General features: G+C 38.9%; 1 protein-coding gene across 7 annotated transcripts in view; it reads right to left on the minus strand.

The window, feature by feature from the left end:
* Window positions 1-15,990, minus strand: part of PCYT1A (phosphate cytidylyltransferase 1A, choline) — a 50,164-nt gene that overhangs the window by 3,238 nt on the left and 30,936 nt on the right. For 6 of the 7 annotated variants that reach the window (XM_012780351.3, XM_012780354.3, XM_012780357.3 and 3 more), the window contains 6 exons: window positions 11,558-11,674; window positions 10,702-10,853; window positions 8,732-8,810; window positions 8,150-8,292; window positions 5,634-5,822; window positions 469-4,564 (listed from right to left, as the gene is read on the minus strand). In XM_012780351.3, the coding sequence (XP_012635805.2) occupies window positions 4,358-4,564; window positions 5,634-5,822; window positions 8,150-8,292; window positions 8,732-8,810; window positions 10,702-10,853; window positions 11,558-11,674 (887 nt within the window). In that variant the 3' untranslated portion in view covers window positions 469-4,357. Of the gene's footprint in view, window positions 1-468; window positions 4,565-5,633; window positions 5,823-8,149; window positions 8,293-8,731; window positions 8,811-10,701; window positions 10,854-11,557; window positions 11,675-15,990 lie in introns of those variants that run through there. The other variant, XR_012919007.1, reaches the window with a different exon arrangement.

Genomic DNA, 15,990 nt, shown 5'->3' on the forward strand with positions numbered 1-15,990 from the left:
CGCATGCCTGTAGTCCCAGCTACTTGGGAGGCTGAGGCAGTAGGATCGCTTGAGCCCAGGAGATTGAGGTTGCTGTGAGCTAGGCTGACACCACATCACTCACTCTAGCCTGTGCAACAAAGCAGGATTCTGTCTCAAAAAAAAAAAAAAAAAAAAAGAATAGGAGTAGAACTTGGTAATATAGCACCAGCCCAAAAGTCTTGAAAAAGCCAGGCTTCTAGAGAACAGATGGAATGACTATATGGAATTACTAATGACACTAAGCCCATCAATCTCCCCTTGTGGGATAATGGCTCTTTCAGTCTTTTGTGCCAAACTACAAAAGGAATCCCCTGATAATATGATCATAGAGCTTGACTTTGAGAAGAGAAATTAGTATACAAATGCAAAGGAATTGAGAGTACAAGTACCAACTGCATAAAATGTACCATACACGTGTACCAGGTCAAACACACAGGAAATGGAACATTAGGTAAAGCCACATTGCCTTTATTTGGCTAAATGACAAAAGCCAAAATAACCCTGAACAAATTAATAATACTCAGACAGGAAAATGAGAGACTGAACCCCAATTGAGGAAAACTTCCCTGTGGACTCACATTGGTAATGGGGTGAACATTCATGCCAAGGCCAGCAGTTATTTCCAAGACTCTTTTTTCTTTTCAAGATCCTCAATACAAACAACCCAAACAATCATGTTTCTGTGTTTATAACATTTAGTGCCTCCCAAAGAAGGGTGGGGAGGCCCACTTCAAACCTAAAGGAACACAACTTGAGTCATCATAATGTTAAACCTGGCACTTTTGTTTTCTACCCAAATCCCAGCACTAACATATTAAAAACTTTGGCAGACAGAAAATCTTCTTCTAACTTTTTAAGAAAGTTAACATTTAATAATATAATCCCAAGAACATGCTCTGCTTATTTATTTGGAAAAATAGAAGATAGGGACCACTCTTTATCCCATGACAATCTACTTATGAGAGAAAACAATAACAATCATTGTCATGACTTTGAAAAATATAACCTTTAAAAATACTTATATTGGTAAGCTTAAAAAAAATACCATTAGTTAAAAACATTGTTAAGGGAGCTTTTTTGTCTTACCTGTATTGATTCAACTTCTGGTGAGAGTATATGCTGACAGAAAATCTAGAAGCTATGGCTTTTAGGGAATTAAAAAAAAGCAACAAAATAGAATTGATTTGGAAAGATTTTGGATAAGCAATCTGGAACAGGATTAAAAAGGCAATGAGCTCCAGAAAATAAGCTATGCACAAATCAAGACAATCCAGAAAGGAAGTAAAAAAGCACTGAGAAGAACATGCCTGACCAGCTGTGTGGCCACAAGTAAAATAAGTATCACTCAGGTACAGCCTAAGAAGTCTCTGCAATCAAAAAGGGTCAAAGGTTTTCTCAATCTCCCTTCCATTTTTTCTCCTCTTCAGGATTTTCAACTTTTTCACATCCCTAACCTTCTTACCCAAGTCTCCACAAAATAATGGTCTTTGGCTCTAGTTATCAGAAGCAGCTACAGCAGTTCAAGTGATCCATTTCTATTCCTCTAAATGTTCAACCTCCATTCTTCAGTGCTCCTGAGTCTAGAGTATGAAAATAGCAAACTTCCTGCCCAGCCCACCTTAAGGTAACTGCTGAACTGGCACCTCCTCAGTACTAGCTATAGGGCTTCTTCTGTCTTCAGTCTCCTTCTGTCTTACAGACAGAGGCTCTAAGGTCAAGCAACTTTTAAGGTTCTCCCACAGGTGCCACATTTGGCCCATGCAGGTTGACTGCTCTCTTGTGTGGGATTCAGGGAAACAGCTCCATAGCCTCAAACATATTAATAATTGAAGATTTACAGACCATGGGCATAGTTGTAGTGTACAGAGCTCTAACTTCATTCAATTAGGCACAAATGATCAAATAATGCATCATTCTTAACAGCTTCTCCATCCACTCACCCTTGTCCAGCACCTAAGATTATTAATACATTTACTCCAAAGTATCTCACATGCCACATCATAAACGTTTTTGCTTTCCGTCAAAATTATTTGAAAATATACTAGTGTTGGGAGACTGAGGCAGTAGAATCTCACTAAAAGGGGTGAGAGAGTCTCCCAAGAACATGTGCATATGCTGGCAGACTGCTCTAGCAGTCTCACAGACCCTGTCAGCCTACGGGTCCTACCCCAAGCACAGGGCGTGCTAAAACAGCCCACTGAAAGCAGAGGAGATGGCTCAAACATTTGGGACCCAGAAAATATATTTAGGAGGAGTGACTACAGAGGAAAACCACATTCTGAGTATCTTCCTGTCCATACAAATACACTTGAGTGATGTGCATTTTGAGGGAACAAGTAGGTAAGCTTTACCAGTGACTTCATCACCTTTCTATGCCAGCGAGAATCAGACAGAAATACGCAGAATGCTCAAAGAGGGAAGACTATGGCAGAAAACTTAAAATATGAGACCATACAAAGCTGAGTAATATGGGAAAACACTAACTTCAACTGTTACAAAGAAAGGATTCCAAGCTAAAGCTTATGTGAACCAGTAAAAATAGCTCTTCATGAGAAGAGTCAGAATGTAGTTTTCATGGGCCATCAGGACAAGAGGCTTCCCCCTCTTCGTTCGTCTTCTCTGCCATGCTCTGCCTCTCTGGGTGATCTGAGTTTCAAGAATCTAGGTAGTCCTGCTGTACAGGCAGGCAGTGATTCTAGCCTCTCACCCTCAGGAAGAAGAGCAGGTTTTATCAGAAAATGTTTAGGACAGGAACTATGACATGCTCACAGTCCTGGCAGAGAGGCAAGAAAAGGGAAAATGTGGTTTTCTTAGATGAAAACACTAAAACTCCACCCCCACAAGGGGTATGTATGAGTTGATAGGGGGACATAAGCAGTTGTCCTGATTTTAGCTACAGGATTACTGATGGTTGATGATCTGCTAGGTCATGTAGCTGAGGAGATAGGATGGGATTTAAAAATTAGATCATGCTTAAGTGTCAGCATTCTTTGATTTGAAATTTAAGTGCTGAATCCCCCTGGACAACCTAACAGAGGAGGTGGGACCATAATCACAAGGCACACGTGGGAAAGAGGGAGAAACCTACCATACTCTTGTCATGTGAGCCCATGCTTTGTGGCTTGTTGGAGGAGCAGTGAAGGGAAATCCCTGCCAGTTGCAGCTTTCATAGGAAAAGAAACACCCCATGGAGCACTGGTTCCAGTTAAGAATATTCTTAAGCAGAGCAGAGGTTAAGGTAAGGCTGTTTCTTTAGAAAGGAAGGTGTTTCCTTATGCTTTTGCCTCTAGGTTCTGTGCAAATCTCTCTAAGTTCAGTATGGCTATGAGTAACATGGATTAACATCAAGTTCAAACTGAAGACATTACAAAGTCTCCTTTGTAAAAAGCTAGGTAATTGCACTGAAATAGGAATAGAAGGGCCAGGGACTTACTCTCAGCAGGAAATGAATCTAAACTGACTTTGTATAGGATTGAGTATTGTCCCATTCCTCTCCTCATCACAGTAACCCTAAAAGTGTTCCTTCCTTTAAAGGTAGATTATAGGAAAAAGATTCACAAGCTCCCAAATAATTGGGCAACAGAATTTTCTGAGAAGATGAACACAGCAGAAAAACTGCAGCTGATGCCATGTGGTCTGGTTCCATCCCCATCAGTGTCTTCATGGACCCCATTGGGTCCAACAAGTAACTCCTCAGGGAGTAAGAAAAGTTAGGCTCAGATCTCCTTCTTCCCACAGCCACATTGACACAGGTGCCAGCAGTAAATTTAGGGGATTTGTGACTGTAACTCAGCTTTTAGCTTTTCTAAAGCAAATCAAATTTATGATATTTCCCCCCAAATTACCCACCAGCATGGCTCATCACGTGAACAACTTGGTAATCCACTTTGCTTTAGAACAGAAGGCAAATACTACAGTGTATCAGGAAGAAAAGGCCTCTGCGTGTTACGCCACTTCCTTCTTCTGCCCACTCCTCAGGGGCAAAAAATTAGTTCTACATACTATATTTGAAAGACTAATTTTTAAAAAAGTAATAAAAATGACAATTTCCCTGTCAAGATCACATGAACATAATAGTAAAACAAAGTCCTTGGGGAGGGCAGATGGATGCAGAACAGGCTTCTAAGCTATAGTCAGTCTCCTTCTTGGTGTGGGTGATTGGTATCTCTTGGAGGATAGGCTGTTTCGGTTCCCCCATTTCTAGGTCCTCTTGCTCCAATTCTTTTCCTTTGTAGTTGTTCTTAGGTTTAGTGTTGGGATCACAATTTGGAATTCAACAGAGAGCTTCTGAAGGTGATGAGACAGAGGGAGGGGACAGGAAAGGAGGGATGAAAAGTTAGTCTTCTTCATCCTCACTGATATCATAAGCTGCAGCCTTGTGCCTGGAGAGATTTGCTGGGGAGGAGGGTGGGGAAGTCTTGCCAGAGAAGGGCCATCGGAAAGAGGGGGAGGGAGAGCGTTCCCGAGTAGGGCTGCTGCTGGGACTCTGCTTTGGACTGATGGCCTGCAGCATCCGACCTTTTCCCTCTTTCAGCATATGTTTCTGGGGAGACCAAAAGGAAGAGTTAGAAGAAACCTATGGTTCCTACTAAATCACCACTGGAGCATCTGAGACTTCAAATTATCATGAGTGCCGTCTGTAATGTTAAAAGTGATCAAATAAGCCAGAGGAGGGACACAGTTATAATCCTAAGCAATTTCCTCCCTAAAGTGGTCTATACTCTACTATTTATTTAAGGGTTCCCACCTTCTATGCATAGTCATCAAATTCTTGACTTCTGTGTCAAAGGAATTCTTAGAAGCCTATTTAGTCTGTAGTCCAGGTTCCAGGCAAAAACAAAGGAACTATTAATAACTCAGATAAAAGGGTATTTAGCCCAGTTTTAGAGTTCTCTGAAAAGGAAATTCCACATTCTTCCTGAATTATCTATTCTAGTATCCAAACACCCTCATAGTCAGATCTTTCCTGATATCTAACCAAGCTCACTTGCTGACTCTTTCATTTGGTTTAAAAAGACTCTGCAACGCCTCAAGGACAGAATTCCTACCTTACCCAGGGATCCTACAGCAGCTATTTGTAATGGAGGTAGCTTTCTTTTTACTGTTCTTTATTCTTTCCTTTCCTTCTATCTAAAATTATAATGTAGAAATAAGCTGAGAAAGGTTATTTGCTTATCTTGTCACCAGACTTCAAGGTTGATAGAGAGCTAGAAAAATTGTTTAAGAGAATGTATAACCTTTCTGTAAAGATTTTAAAGAACTTTCTAGAGACAGCTGAAACAGTTCTGCCCAGACAAAGGGAATAGCTTAGCTAACTTCTTAATGTTGATGTCCCTTTCTGTTCAAGGGTTCTATAATTCTTTTTTCTTTTTTTTTTTCTGAGACAGAGTCTTACTCTGTCACCTCAGCTAGAGTGCAGTGGCATCGTCATAGCTCACTGCAACCTTCAACTCTTGGGCTCAAGTGATCCTCCTGCCTCAGCCTCCCAGAGTGCTAGGATTACAGGCGTGAGACACTGCACCCAGCTGGAGGTTCAATAATTCTTATTAAAACATTGAAATTTCCTGAATTTCTCTGAAATTTTCTAACTTGTCCAGTGAGAAAGAACATACCAGCGCTCCTTCTGGACCAAACATTTCCAGGAAACTTCCAATGAATTCTCGAGACTTCTCCTCCCATTTCTGAATGAGGTCAATGCTTTTTTCCTCCACCTTCTGAACAAATTCTTTTGACTTTTCCTCCACGTCTTTCACTTTCTTCTTTACCTTGTCAACCCTCTCCTGCAAGTGGTATTTCTTCTCCTAGGGAAAGAAATAACTGTTTTGAGAAATAATACTTCTCCTGACCTTCTCTACTAAAGGAGAAAGAAAAAATATGGCTCAAGTACTCTATTGACACTCTTTTCGGTCTTTAGAATTTTGTTTTGCTTTACTCTTCCCCACACTTCTTTAGCACAATAATTGATAAGGTGTGCTTTGGATGGTCATTTTATATGAAGATTTCATAACTCTAGTATTGTGGGAGCTCAGGACTAAATATACAGGCTAGGCCCAGTAATAGACAGATAGATAGCCAAATAAAGTCATATTTTTAAGATAAAACATAAATGTGAAATATAAACATGCCCAACATGACCCAAAGCTCATTGTAGACAGAGATACAGAGTCAGCAAAAAGATCACTGCACAATATTGCCAAGAATAAACCAATTATAAGAGATCAAAAGTGGAGTACTAGATCTTTTACTTAATTTATTGTACTTGATTTTTTCCCCTCCTATCACTGGCTTATTCTATGATTTTGGATGAGTTGTGTGTTTTATTTTTTAGTATTTGGAGGTCCCTTTACTCTTTGGTCTTATTGACTTTCCTAAAGATAAGGAAAAATCTATTTTATAAAACAAATGGAAAGCTGAACAGATATTTTATTTAAAAAAAAAGATAAGGAAAAATGGTATGAACTTTCTGGTGGGTGATGGGGGGTATGTTTAGTCAAATGAAAAGTATTCTCATAATTTACGGATCATAAAGAGGAAAGGGAATATGTTTAGGGTTTTCAAATACCTGAGTCTTATGAGAAAGTAGATAAAGATTCTACAGTAGGTGAATTGACCAGAGCTAGCATTTATCTGCATAGATAAATCATAGTTAGATGAAACAATTTCACTAACTCTCATAGCATAATTCACAGAGATGGGAGCAGGTGAGATAGCATGGGAAGCTGGTCACATAGAAGATATCGTTAGCACCTTTCTTCTTTTAAAATCAATTTTATTAAAGTATAAATTATACACAAAATACATAGTGTTTCTAAAGGGCAATATTAAGCTAAGATAAACTTAACCTTTCATAAATCAAAATTTAAAATACAGGTCCACGTGGGGAAATCACATGCAAAATGTTGTATGTCGGCCGGGCGCGGTGGCTCATGCCTGTAATCCTAGCACTCTGGGAGGCCAAGGCGGGAGGATTGCTCCAGGTCAGGAATTCAAAACCAGCCTGAACAAGAGCAAGACCTGTCTCCACTAAAAATAGAAAGAAATTAAAATTAAAGAAAGAAATTGGGCCAGGCATGGTGGCTCATGCCTGTAATCCTAGCTCTTTGGGAGGCCAAAGCAGGAGGATTGCTTGAGCTCAGGAGTTCGAGACCAGCCTGAGGAAGAGTGAGACCCCGTCTCTACTAAAAATAGAAAGAAATGAATTGGCCAACTAAAAATATATGTAGGCCGGGCGCGGTGGCTCACGCCTGTAATCCTAGCACTCTGGGAGGCCGAGGCGGGCGGATTGCTCAAGGTCAGGAGTTCAAAACCAGCCTGAGCGAGACCCCGTCTCTACCATAAAAATAGAAAGAAATTAATTGGCCAACTAATATATATAATATAAAATCAGCCGGGCATGGTGGCTCGTGCCTGTAGTCCCAGCTACTCGGGAGGCTGAGGCAGGAGGATTGCTTGAGCCCAGGAGTTTGAGGTTGCTGTGAGCTAGGAAGACGCCATGGCACTCACTGTAGCCTAGGCAAGAAAGCGAGACTCTGTCTCAAAAAAAAAAAAAAAAAAAATATATGTAGAAAAAAATTAGCTGGGCATGGTGGCGCATGCCTATAGTCCCAGCTACTCGGGAGGCTGAGGCAGAAGGATCGCTTGAGCCCAGAAGTTTGAGGTTGCTATGAGCTAGGCTGACGCCATGGCACTCTAGCCCAGGGCAACAGAGTGAGACTCTTGTCTCAAAAAAAAAAAAAAAAAAGTGTGTCTCACAGTCCACACAGGAAGAGGATCCAAAGCTTTCATCAGATTTTCAAGAGATCATCCAATCAAAAAGAAAAAAGGTTAAGACCCACTGTTTGAAATGCATTGATATAAGTACTGTACTCTATAAATACAAATTCTTATTTATTTAATTGGTTGTGTATCCTTATAGTAATGTATTGATACTAGACCATAAAAGCAGAAACTGCCCCTATTTTATTCTCTTTGCAAAGAGCTTAAATAATGTTACCTACACAGAGGCATTCATTGAGCTTTTGGGAGTAATAATTACAGCAGACTGAAAAGCAAGTTCAGCTCAGATAGAGTGAGAAGCAATGTATGTCCTTATAGAGCCAGGGAACTCTGGGACGAGGTTGGAACTCACATTGATAAAGCTGACATTGAGCTCCTTTGCTGTGTATCCTCTCTGTAGGTTCCGTCTCGCATACACATCATAGTCCCGGACAATTCGGGTGATAATGTCTGATGTGGAGATACCTTCTGTCCTCTGTGTTGGAGCAAACATGCCTAACTCAAGAACACATACAGACAAACACTGTGAAGTTCTGGTTAGCTCAGGTAGTAAGACTAGATGGAAACTAGGAGCAACATTTCTTTCCCTTCCTCAAAAAGCAGAATCTCTTATTACCAAGTGAAGTTTAGAGATGATGACATATGGAGGGAAGACTGAATCAAATACTAGGAGTAAGAAAAGGAGGAGCTACAAGGTACTAATATTAAGAAAATTATGGGACTGGGGAAGGGTTTCCTGAAATTAAGAGATATATCAAAAGTAGATATTTAGACCAAGAATTAATGGATATCAGTGATATGCTCACCATCACCTTTTATTCAAAGTGTGACCTGAAAGAGGATGTTGAATTTCTGTGTTCACATTTTCCTCTGGCTGAATCCCTGTAGCTGCCCTAATACTCCATAAAGTGAGGATGCACATCAGCTTACTCACCTGCTTCCTTGATGTGCTTATAAACATCATCACTCCCAGCAGAAGAATAAGGGATATCATCATGGGCTACAAAATCAATCTGAAAATAAGGAAACATCATTTAAAACCCAGAATAACTGCCTTCAGAAAGACCCAGTAAATATTCCCAGGCCCAGAAAAAGGACAATAAACAGAGACCAGGCCTCAAATGGACCTTTTTTAAAATCTCTCTTTGCTTTGCTTATAAATTTCACAATTCATTCACAAACCACCCAACTTAATTATTTATGGATTATAAAGACAAAGTTAGCCAGTTGATTTTCTAGCTATTTCTCCTGGTCTACTAGAGGTGTTCCCTCACTCTGTATACCAGTCACAACGCTGTGGTCAACAGGGCCATAGGATTTGCTGGTGAGCTAGTTAGTGGGTTGAACCTAGGAAAGAAGGAAATCTCTCTATCCTCTTGGGTCTATAAGGATTGGTCAAATAAGAGTTTCTGAAAGTATAAGAAAGCAGTCACTTTGTTAACTGGTTTCTCTCTCAGTCCGCAAGAAAAGAAGGAATATAAAGATAGCAACCAAGAGCTCTTTTACTGGAATAGATACATCTGTACTTCTAAGAAATGTAAAATCCAAAGCCATATAATAAAAAAAAAGACTTTTGGATCTATCATTTTACTACTGTCAATATCCTTTGCAAGAGTAAGAAGAAGTTAATGGCACTGGATCAATCATCTTTTTGAGAGACATGCTAAACCTCATCTATTTACTCCTTCCTGAATAGGCCCTGGGCCTTTTGCTAATATAATTACTAACACCACTATATCCAACTTCCAGATGCCACTGTAGTACAAAGCATACTCAATGGGACTGTGTCAGGAACTCTCAGCTAACATCTCAATTACCCACGAACCACTGTCAGGGATCCATAGGCAACAAGGGAAAGAATGCGGAAAAGCAAGGTGGTTGAGTATATAATGCTAACAAGGAGAAGAGGGAAGCTGGAATTTCCTCTAACCTCATACTTCTGCCTGAGCCTGCCTGGCTCTATTGCTGAAAATAATCTTGCTCATTACCTTTGGTGCCACTGGCTGCTAAAAGCTAGAGAACTATAAAAGGTCTGTCCTAATCCTAAATAGTTATAAGAAAATAGCCCCTAGCTTCAGGACTGCCCAGGCATGCTTTAGAAGCAATTTGGCCACCTTTGTTCTTTCCTGCCTCACTAAACAATTTACCTCACTGAACATTCCATACACCCCTGTAGAGAACTGACAATATGCTTGCTGGTTCCTTGAGCTTGAAGGCCTCCAACCTGGCCTCTAAATCTTCTCATCTTTTGTAGGAAACTAGTTGCTTTAATGTGGGAAAAGTAAAAAGAGGTAAGGGGTTTTATAATAACCTTTATAAACCGAGTAAATGCGAGAAACATCCTTAATTTCTGATCCCACATAATTTCTAGCCCAAAATCAAAGCTCTGAAACTAAATTTAAGTCAATGCTAGAGAAGTCTATGTTAATCTGTCTTGTTTCCTGGAATGTGACCTTTTTGAGAGCATAGCTGGAGCTATGGATATTCTAAAGAAACTGGCATGCTATAAGGGTAGATATACCTATGATATGAGAGAAAAAAAAAATCACATAATGGAAGAGATCAATTCCTAGCCCTGCTAATAGTATCTCCTGGAGCAGTTTATTTGGTCTCTCTAGGCCTTGTTCCTTACATGTAAAGTGGAAATAATAAGTACCCCACAGGATTGTTGTGAGTGAAAATATAATATAATGTATGTAAAAGTGCTTGTAAACCATCCAACCCCATGTAAATGTCATAGGTTACTAGTATTTTTAGTAATATCATTGTCACCTCCTATATATGAAACTTACACAGAAGGTAGAAGTAAAACAGGGCTAGCGGAAAACTAGGCCAAGTGTCAGAAGCCTTGAGAGTTGAGGAGATTCTGGAGCAAGGAATAGGGACCTATGCCCAGTTTCTTACCCGGTGTTCTGCCAGGAACTCGGGTGTCAGGGTCCAGGGGGCATTCCTCACCACCTCATCCACGTAGCGGCAGTGCTGCACTGCATCATAGCGCTCATTTTCATTCATCACCGTGAAGCCTTTGAAGTTGTGTGTTAGCTCATCACTGCAGACTGAGTTCACCACATCATAATGTTACAAGTCAAGGTCCTCTATGCTTAACCTCTCCTCAGTCACCAACCTCTCCCATCTTATCCCACTTCCCAGAACTGCAACCATCCTCCCCACTTAAAGAAAAATCTTCTGGATGTAGCTTAGTCTGGGTAACAGTGCTTTTCCTAACTCAAGATATACCTTCAGGAGCAACACTCACTAAATAGTATGTTCACACTTTGGAGAAAAGAGGGTTCCACAGGGGACTAAGATCTTTGACTCTGAAATAAACCTACTGTGCATTTCTGCATCAATTAAGTTTTTAAAGATGTTTTCCTATTTTATTTTAATGAGATTGGACTGGAGCACATAACATTTGCTTGGCGGACTTTGTACTTCAGTTGATCCCAAATGATAAACTGAAATCTAGAGTAAAATAAGGCTAGCGCTGTTCTTAAGTAGGGAATAGGGGTCATTGTTGCTTCTATGGCTGCAGAAACTCAGCTGAAAACAATGAGATAAATACTAGAAATCATAGGTCAATGAACTTAGAGTTCCTCTCTCCAGGTATAGGTTGCTAGTACCTCACATGCTTTATGTCTTAAATAGGGTATACTATATTCTTCATTTAAAAACTGGAATAATATACTTAGGTTATAAAGATAAGAGAAAGCAAAAGACTTCTACAATCTTTTTCTGAACAGTACTTCAGTTGTTTTCTTACCTCCCACAATGAGGTATGTATTGGGGAAAAGGTTCTTTGCTTGCATCAGAGCCCGGGCATGACCAGAGTGAAATAAGTCAAATATTCCATCTGCATAGACTCTCACAGGCCGCTCACCTGAATCCAAATGAAAGAATTTATCACATTTGGAAATAGAAAGGTAAGAAAGAAAAGAAAGGAAGAAAGAGAATTTATCACAAAATGTGTTTATTCAATACCTCATATTTGATAAATGCAAACAGCACGGTGTGATTTTTCCATCACTACATACCCCTCCTAAGATGTTCTCTGGGTTTTCATACTAATTTGGGGGTAAGTTCGGGTTGTAAGAAAAACACACTTAACATTTACTATAAAGACATTCTTGACATTATCTCCACTAACTCTTTGTTAGTCTGGTTGTACCAAACTTCTCAGGTACCTCCCCCCAAAAAAGTATGATTGCTTTTTCTTAAAGTTATTTTAGGAGTGAAAAGGAAGAGTTATTCAACAGATATATGTCCTGAACTTCAAAATCCTCACCTTCAGTTTATGAATTTTCAGTTATGTTTAAATAGAGTATAGTCAAACTCTACTCTGGTTGCTTGCTCTCTCATTTTCAACTGCCTTAATTTTCAATGCTTTCCATTGAAAACAAACCTCCCTACTATTGGCCAGAGAGCAAGAAGTGATCCAGAGGGTGAAACTGAAAAACAGGGAGGGTAAGTACCTAAGTAGACCAGTTATCAATTTATTGCTTCTCAGCCCCAGATTCACCCTTCAATACCCGCTCTGATAAAACAGAACTCCTTAAAGCATTTCTCCTTTATAGTGAGCATGATATTATACTTTCTCAGTAGAGGGTGATATACTAAATAATGAAAAATCAAATATAAATACGTCAGGACTTTTCATTATAGCTTTTCCTCTTCTCCTCTCCATTAGTGAGAAGAATAGACAACAAACTGTCAACTTATTTTTAGTGGCCTATGAAAGAGAAGCCAGGAAATGATCTCCTGAGGTACAAGACTAAAATTCCAAAGCCAAATAAACACATTGAAAATTGAAATTGACATAATGATTCATCATGCTTCCATGATAAATCTAAGAAGTCCACGTAACTTATCCTCACTAGGTGAATAAAGAAAGAGCTATTTCACCATAGCAGCAGAAAATAACAGTAGAATTATCTACATCATTTTGAGAAAGAAGAGCCAAAGCTTCATCAGATATACTACATTGAAGATGGGGACAAGATACACCTCCCTCTTGTCTTAAGGACAGTGAATCAAGAAGGAAATTGGTTCTCAGGAAGTTTATAGACTTTTCAAAAGCTTTACCCATAAGCAAGTAGCTTTAAACTGAGAAATCATACAGTGCTGATAGGAATATCGGCAACTTTTAAGAAGGGCGATTAGGTAATACCTATCAAAAAACGAAAGCCAAATGCTTATACCCTTTGGCCCAACTATTCCAATTCTACTGAATTTATTTCATAGATTTACTGGTAAATATCTATGTTATTTATTGCAGTATTTGTAATAAATAGCAAAACTTTGGAAACAACCTAAATTTTAATGGAAGACTAAATATACCATAATACGCCCACTGAAAGGGGGTGTATTAGTTTATTCACAAGAAATTGATAATGCCAAATGCCTATGAAAGGGATATTGGGTGGCTGTAAGATAGGGGTTGAGAGGAAGACATTTCACTTTATGCCCTTTTTATATTTTATAGATGTTAAACCATGGTAACGTATTTATTTCATAATATAGGAAATAAAATCTTTAAGTAAAATAAATACATCAATACAATGAAAAACTGAGAAATAATGCAATAGATTTAAGAGTCAGACAGGTTACAGTTCAAGCTTGCCAATCAACTTCCTTCCTCTAGGACCTTAACTTCCTTAAGCCTGTTTTCTCATCCATAAAACAAAGCAAAATAAAACAAAATCTAAGTACTATAATCCCTCTTATATATCCTAGAAATCATGACCATGAAACAACATACTTCCATTTTTCCACAACAAGTCCAGAGGGGCTACGATCTCACTTTATTTGATCCTAAAAGCCAAAAAATAGAATGTAAAAATTAAGAATATTTTGTTGTTTCTTTGCCATTAGACAGCATATAGCGGGGAGATTTAGCTCAGGTAACAAACTGCCTGGCAATAGCACAGAATGCTCTTGATCATGTGACTATTTGCCAACACAGAATCATCCCACATGAGGTTAAGTGCATCACTGAACCCTTTCTTGGACCAACCCCAGACATGCCCCTTGCCTCTGACCATCTCAATTACCTATATGAATTAATCCCAAATCTCTGGCAAACCCAGGCTGGTATATTAACCAAATGGCCAGAAGGGGCCACTGTTGAACTAGTCTGAGAAACAAGCAAGTATTAGCCATTCTTTCACAGAGTGGCTACTGGCCAGGATAACCACACCCCCTGCTTTACTTCTGTTGTCTCAGCGTAGTATTAAGAGCAACCCCTTTTCACTCTTAAAATTGTCCTGGTTTGGATTATAAATTACATGGTTGAACTACTGCTGGTTAAGTAACAATATGTCTTCCTTTAGGCAGAACAAACCTGGTTTTCAATTTATTGTCTCTTTTGATATAGTCTCCCAAATATCTATCACTGAAACATTTTTCCCTAACAGATTTCCATTTCCATTCAGACTCTCCCTTATTCTTCCTTTCTCTGGATGAAAATATTGCTGATTTTTTTCATCATCAAAAAAATTTCCAGAGCTGATCTTCTCATTTCTCAAGTCATATTTTTTCTCTGCATAGAGAATTTTCTCCTAGATTATACAAACTTCCCTCTTGAACTCCCTAAACCTCTCTAGTGAAAACGTAAGGGCAGGATTGGGGGGATGCCCCTTGTACTCATCATTGGTTTAAAATTCGCTAACTGTGGCATATGCGGATTCTTTATTGGTTTATTCCTTGTCCTACACTGGCACGAATACAGTTAACTCCTTGGTTATTTAACATAAAACAGAATAGACAAAATGAGCTGTAAGAGAAAAACTAGAGATTGAATAAGACTGGCAAACTTCATAGGCTAATTTGCTACTGTTTGTTCTACCTAAAATACAATCATTTTGCCAATGGCCCTCTATTATTTATAACTAATGTCTACAATGAGTAGCACCACTCCAGAGTGAAGGTTTTAGTTCCAATTCCATCACTAATTATCTATTTTATTGTAGGAAAGCCTTCACTTCTTAGTTTCTATGGATCTTAATTTCCTTTTATATACAATGAAGAGAATATAAAGCATGTAACCTCAAAAATGACTTACTTATAAAATTCTATTACTCTAAAATTTTAAAGGCCAGGTACAGTGGCTCATGCCTATAATCCCAGCACTTTGGGAGGCCGAGGTGAAAGGATTGCTTGAGCCCAGGAGTTCAAGACCAGCCTGAGCAACATAGCGAGACCCCCATCTCTAAAAAAAAATAAGAAAATTAGCTGGGTGTGGTGGCACACGCCTGTATTCTTAGCTACTCAGGAGGCTGAGGCAGGAGGATTGCTTGGACACAGAAGTCTGAGGTTGCAGTGAACTATGGATGACACTGCACTCAAGATTGGGCAACAGAGTGAGATCCTGTCTCAAGAAACTAACAATAAAATAAAATAAAAATTTTAAAAATTAGATTTATCAATCAGTGCTTACTAATTGTAAACTTCAAAACTTGGAGACAGTATACATATTTTCAACTTTTATGTACCACAAATGATATGTGGATAAATTAGCAACAAGCTAGGTAATGTAAACAATGTGATCAGATCTGAGTGAGGTACTGAATTCTGACTGTGCATCATTAAAGAGTACATAAAAAGTTCTTGCCTTCAACAGGCTCTACTATCACTTATGAATGTGAACCCTGAACTGTCTGTTGGCATTTTGAAATTTACTTGCCACTATTATACCCTGATCCATACAGCCTTTGATTGTCCTTATTGTTGCCATTTTACCCTGTCCCCATTAACCTGCCTATTACTAAGTAAGGGAGGCCAAGCTCAAAAGTCACATTATGAGTCAGAAGGGTTATGATCAACATGAGCTATATATAAACACTTTTGCAAAAGGGAAAGATTCTTTGGAATTAGCCTCTTTTTGTTGAGAACCCCAAAACCATAATCCATATAGCTAAAATACAGGCAAGAGGTATTGGGATCCCTGGTCTGACACTGAACCACATCATTTCTTCTTGTATTTCACTACTCCTCAGTTACAACAGACAGCAAACATACTAACACAATTAAGAAGTAATCACAAATATATGGTATATACTGGAAATGTATAGATTTGTGGCTATATTCACCTATTATTCCCTGATATTTGCCTGGATCTAAGTCCAGCCTTATATTTACAGAGAAAATATTAATACCATAATAATTAGAAGAATTGAAAATGGACTGGAAAAAATGAAT

The sequence above is a fragment of the Microcebus murinus genome, chromosome 1 (genome assembly GCF_040939455.1).
Source record: "Microcebus murinus isolate Inina chromosome 1, M.murinus_Inina_mat1.0, whole genome shotgun sequence".
Lineage (NCBI taxonomy): Eukaryota > Metazoa > Chordata > Mammalia > Primates > Cheirogaleidae > Microcebus > Microcebus murinus.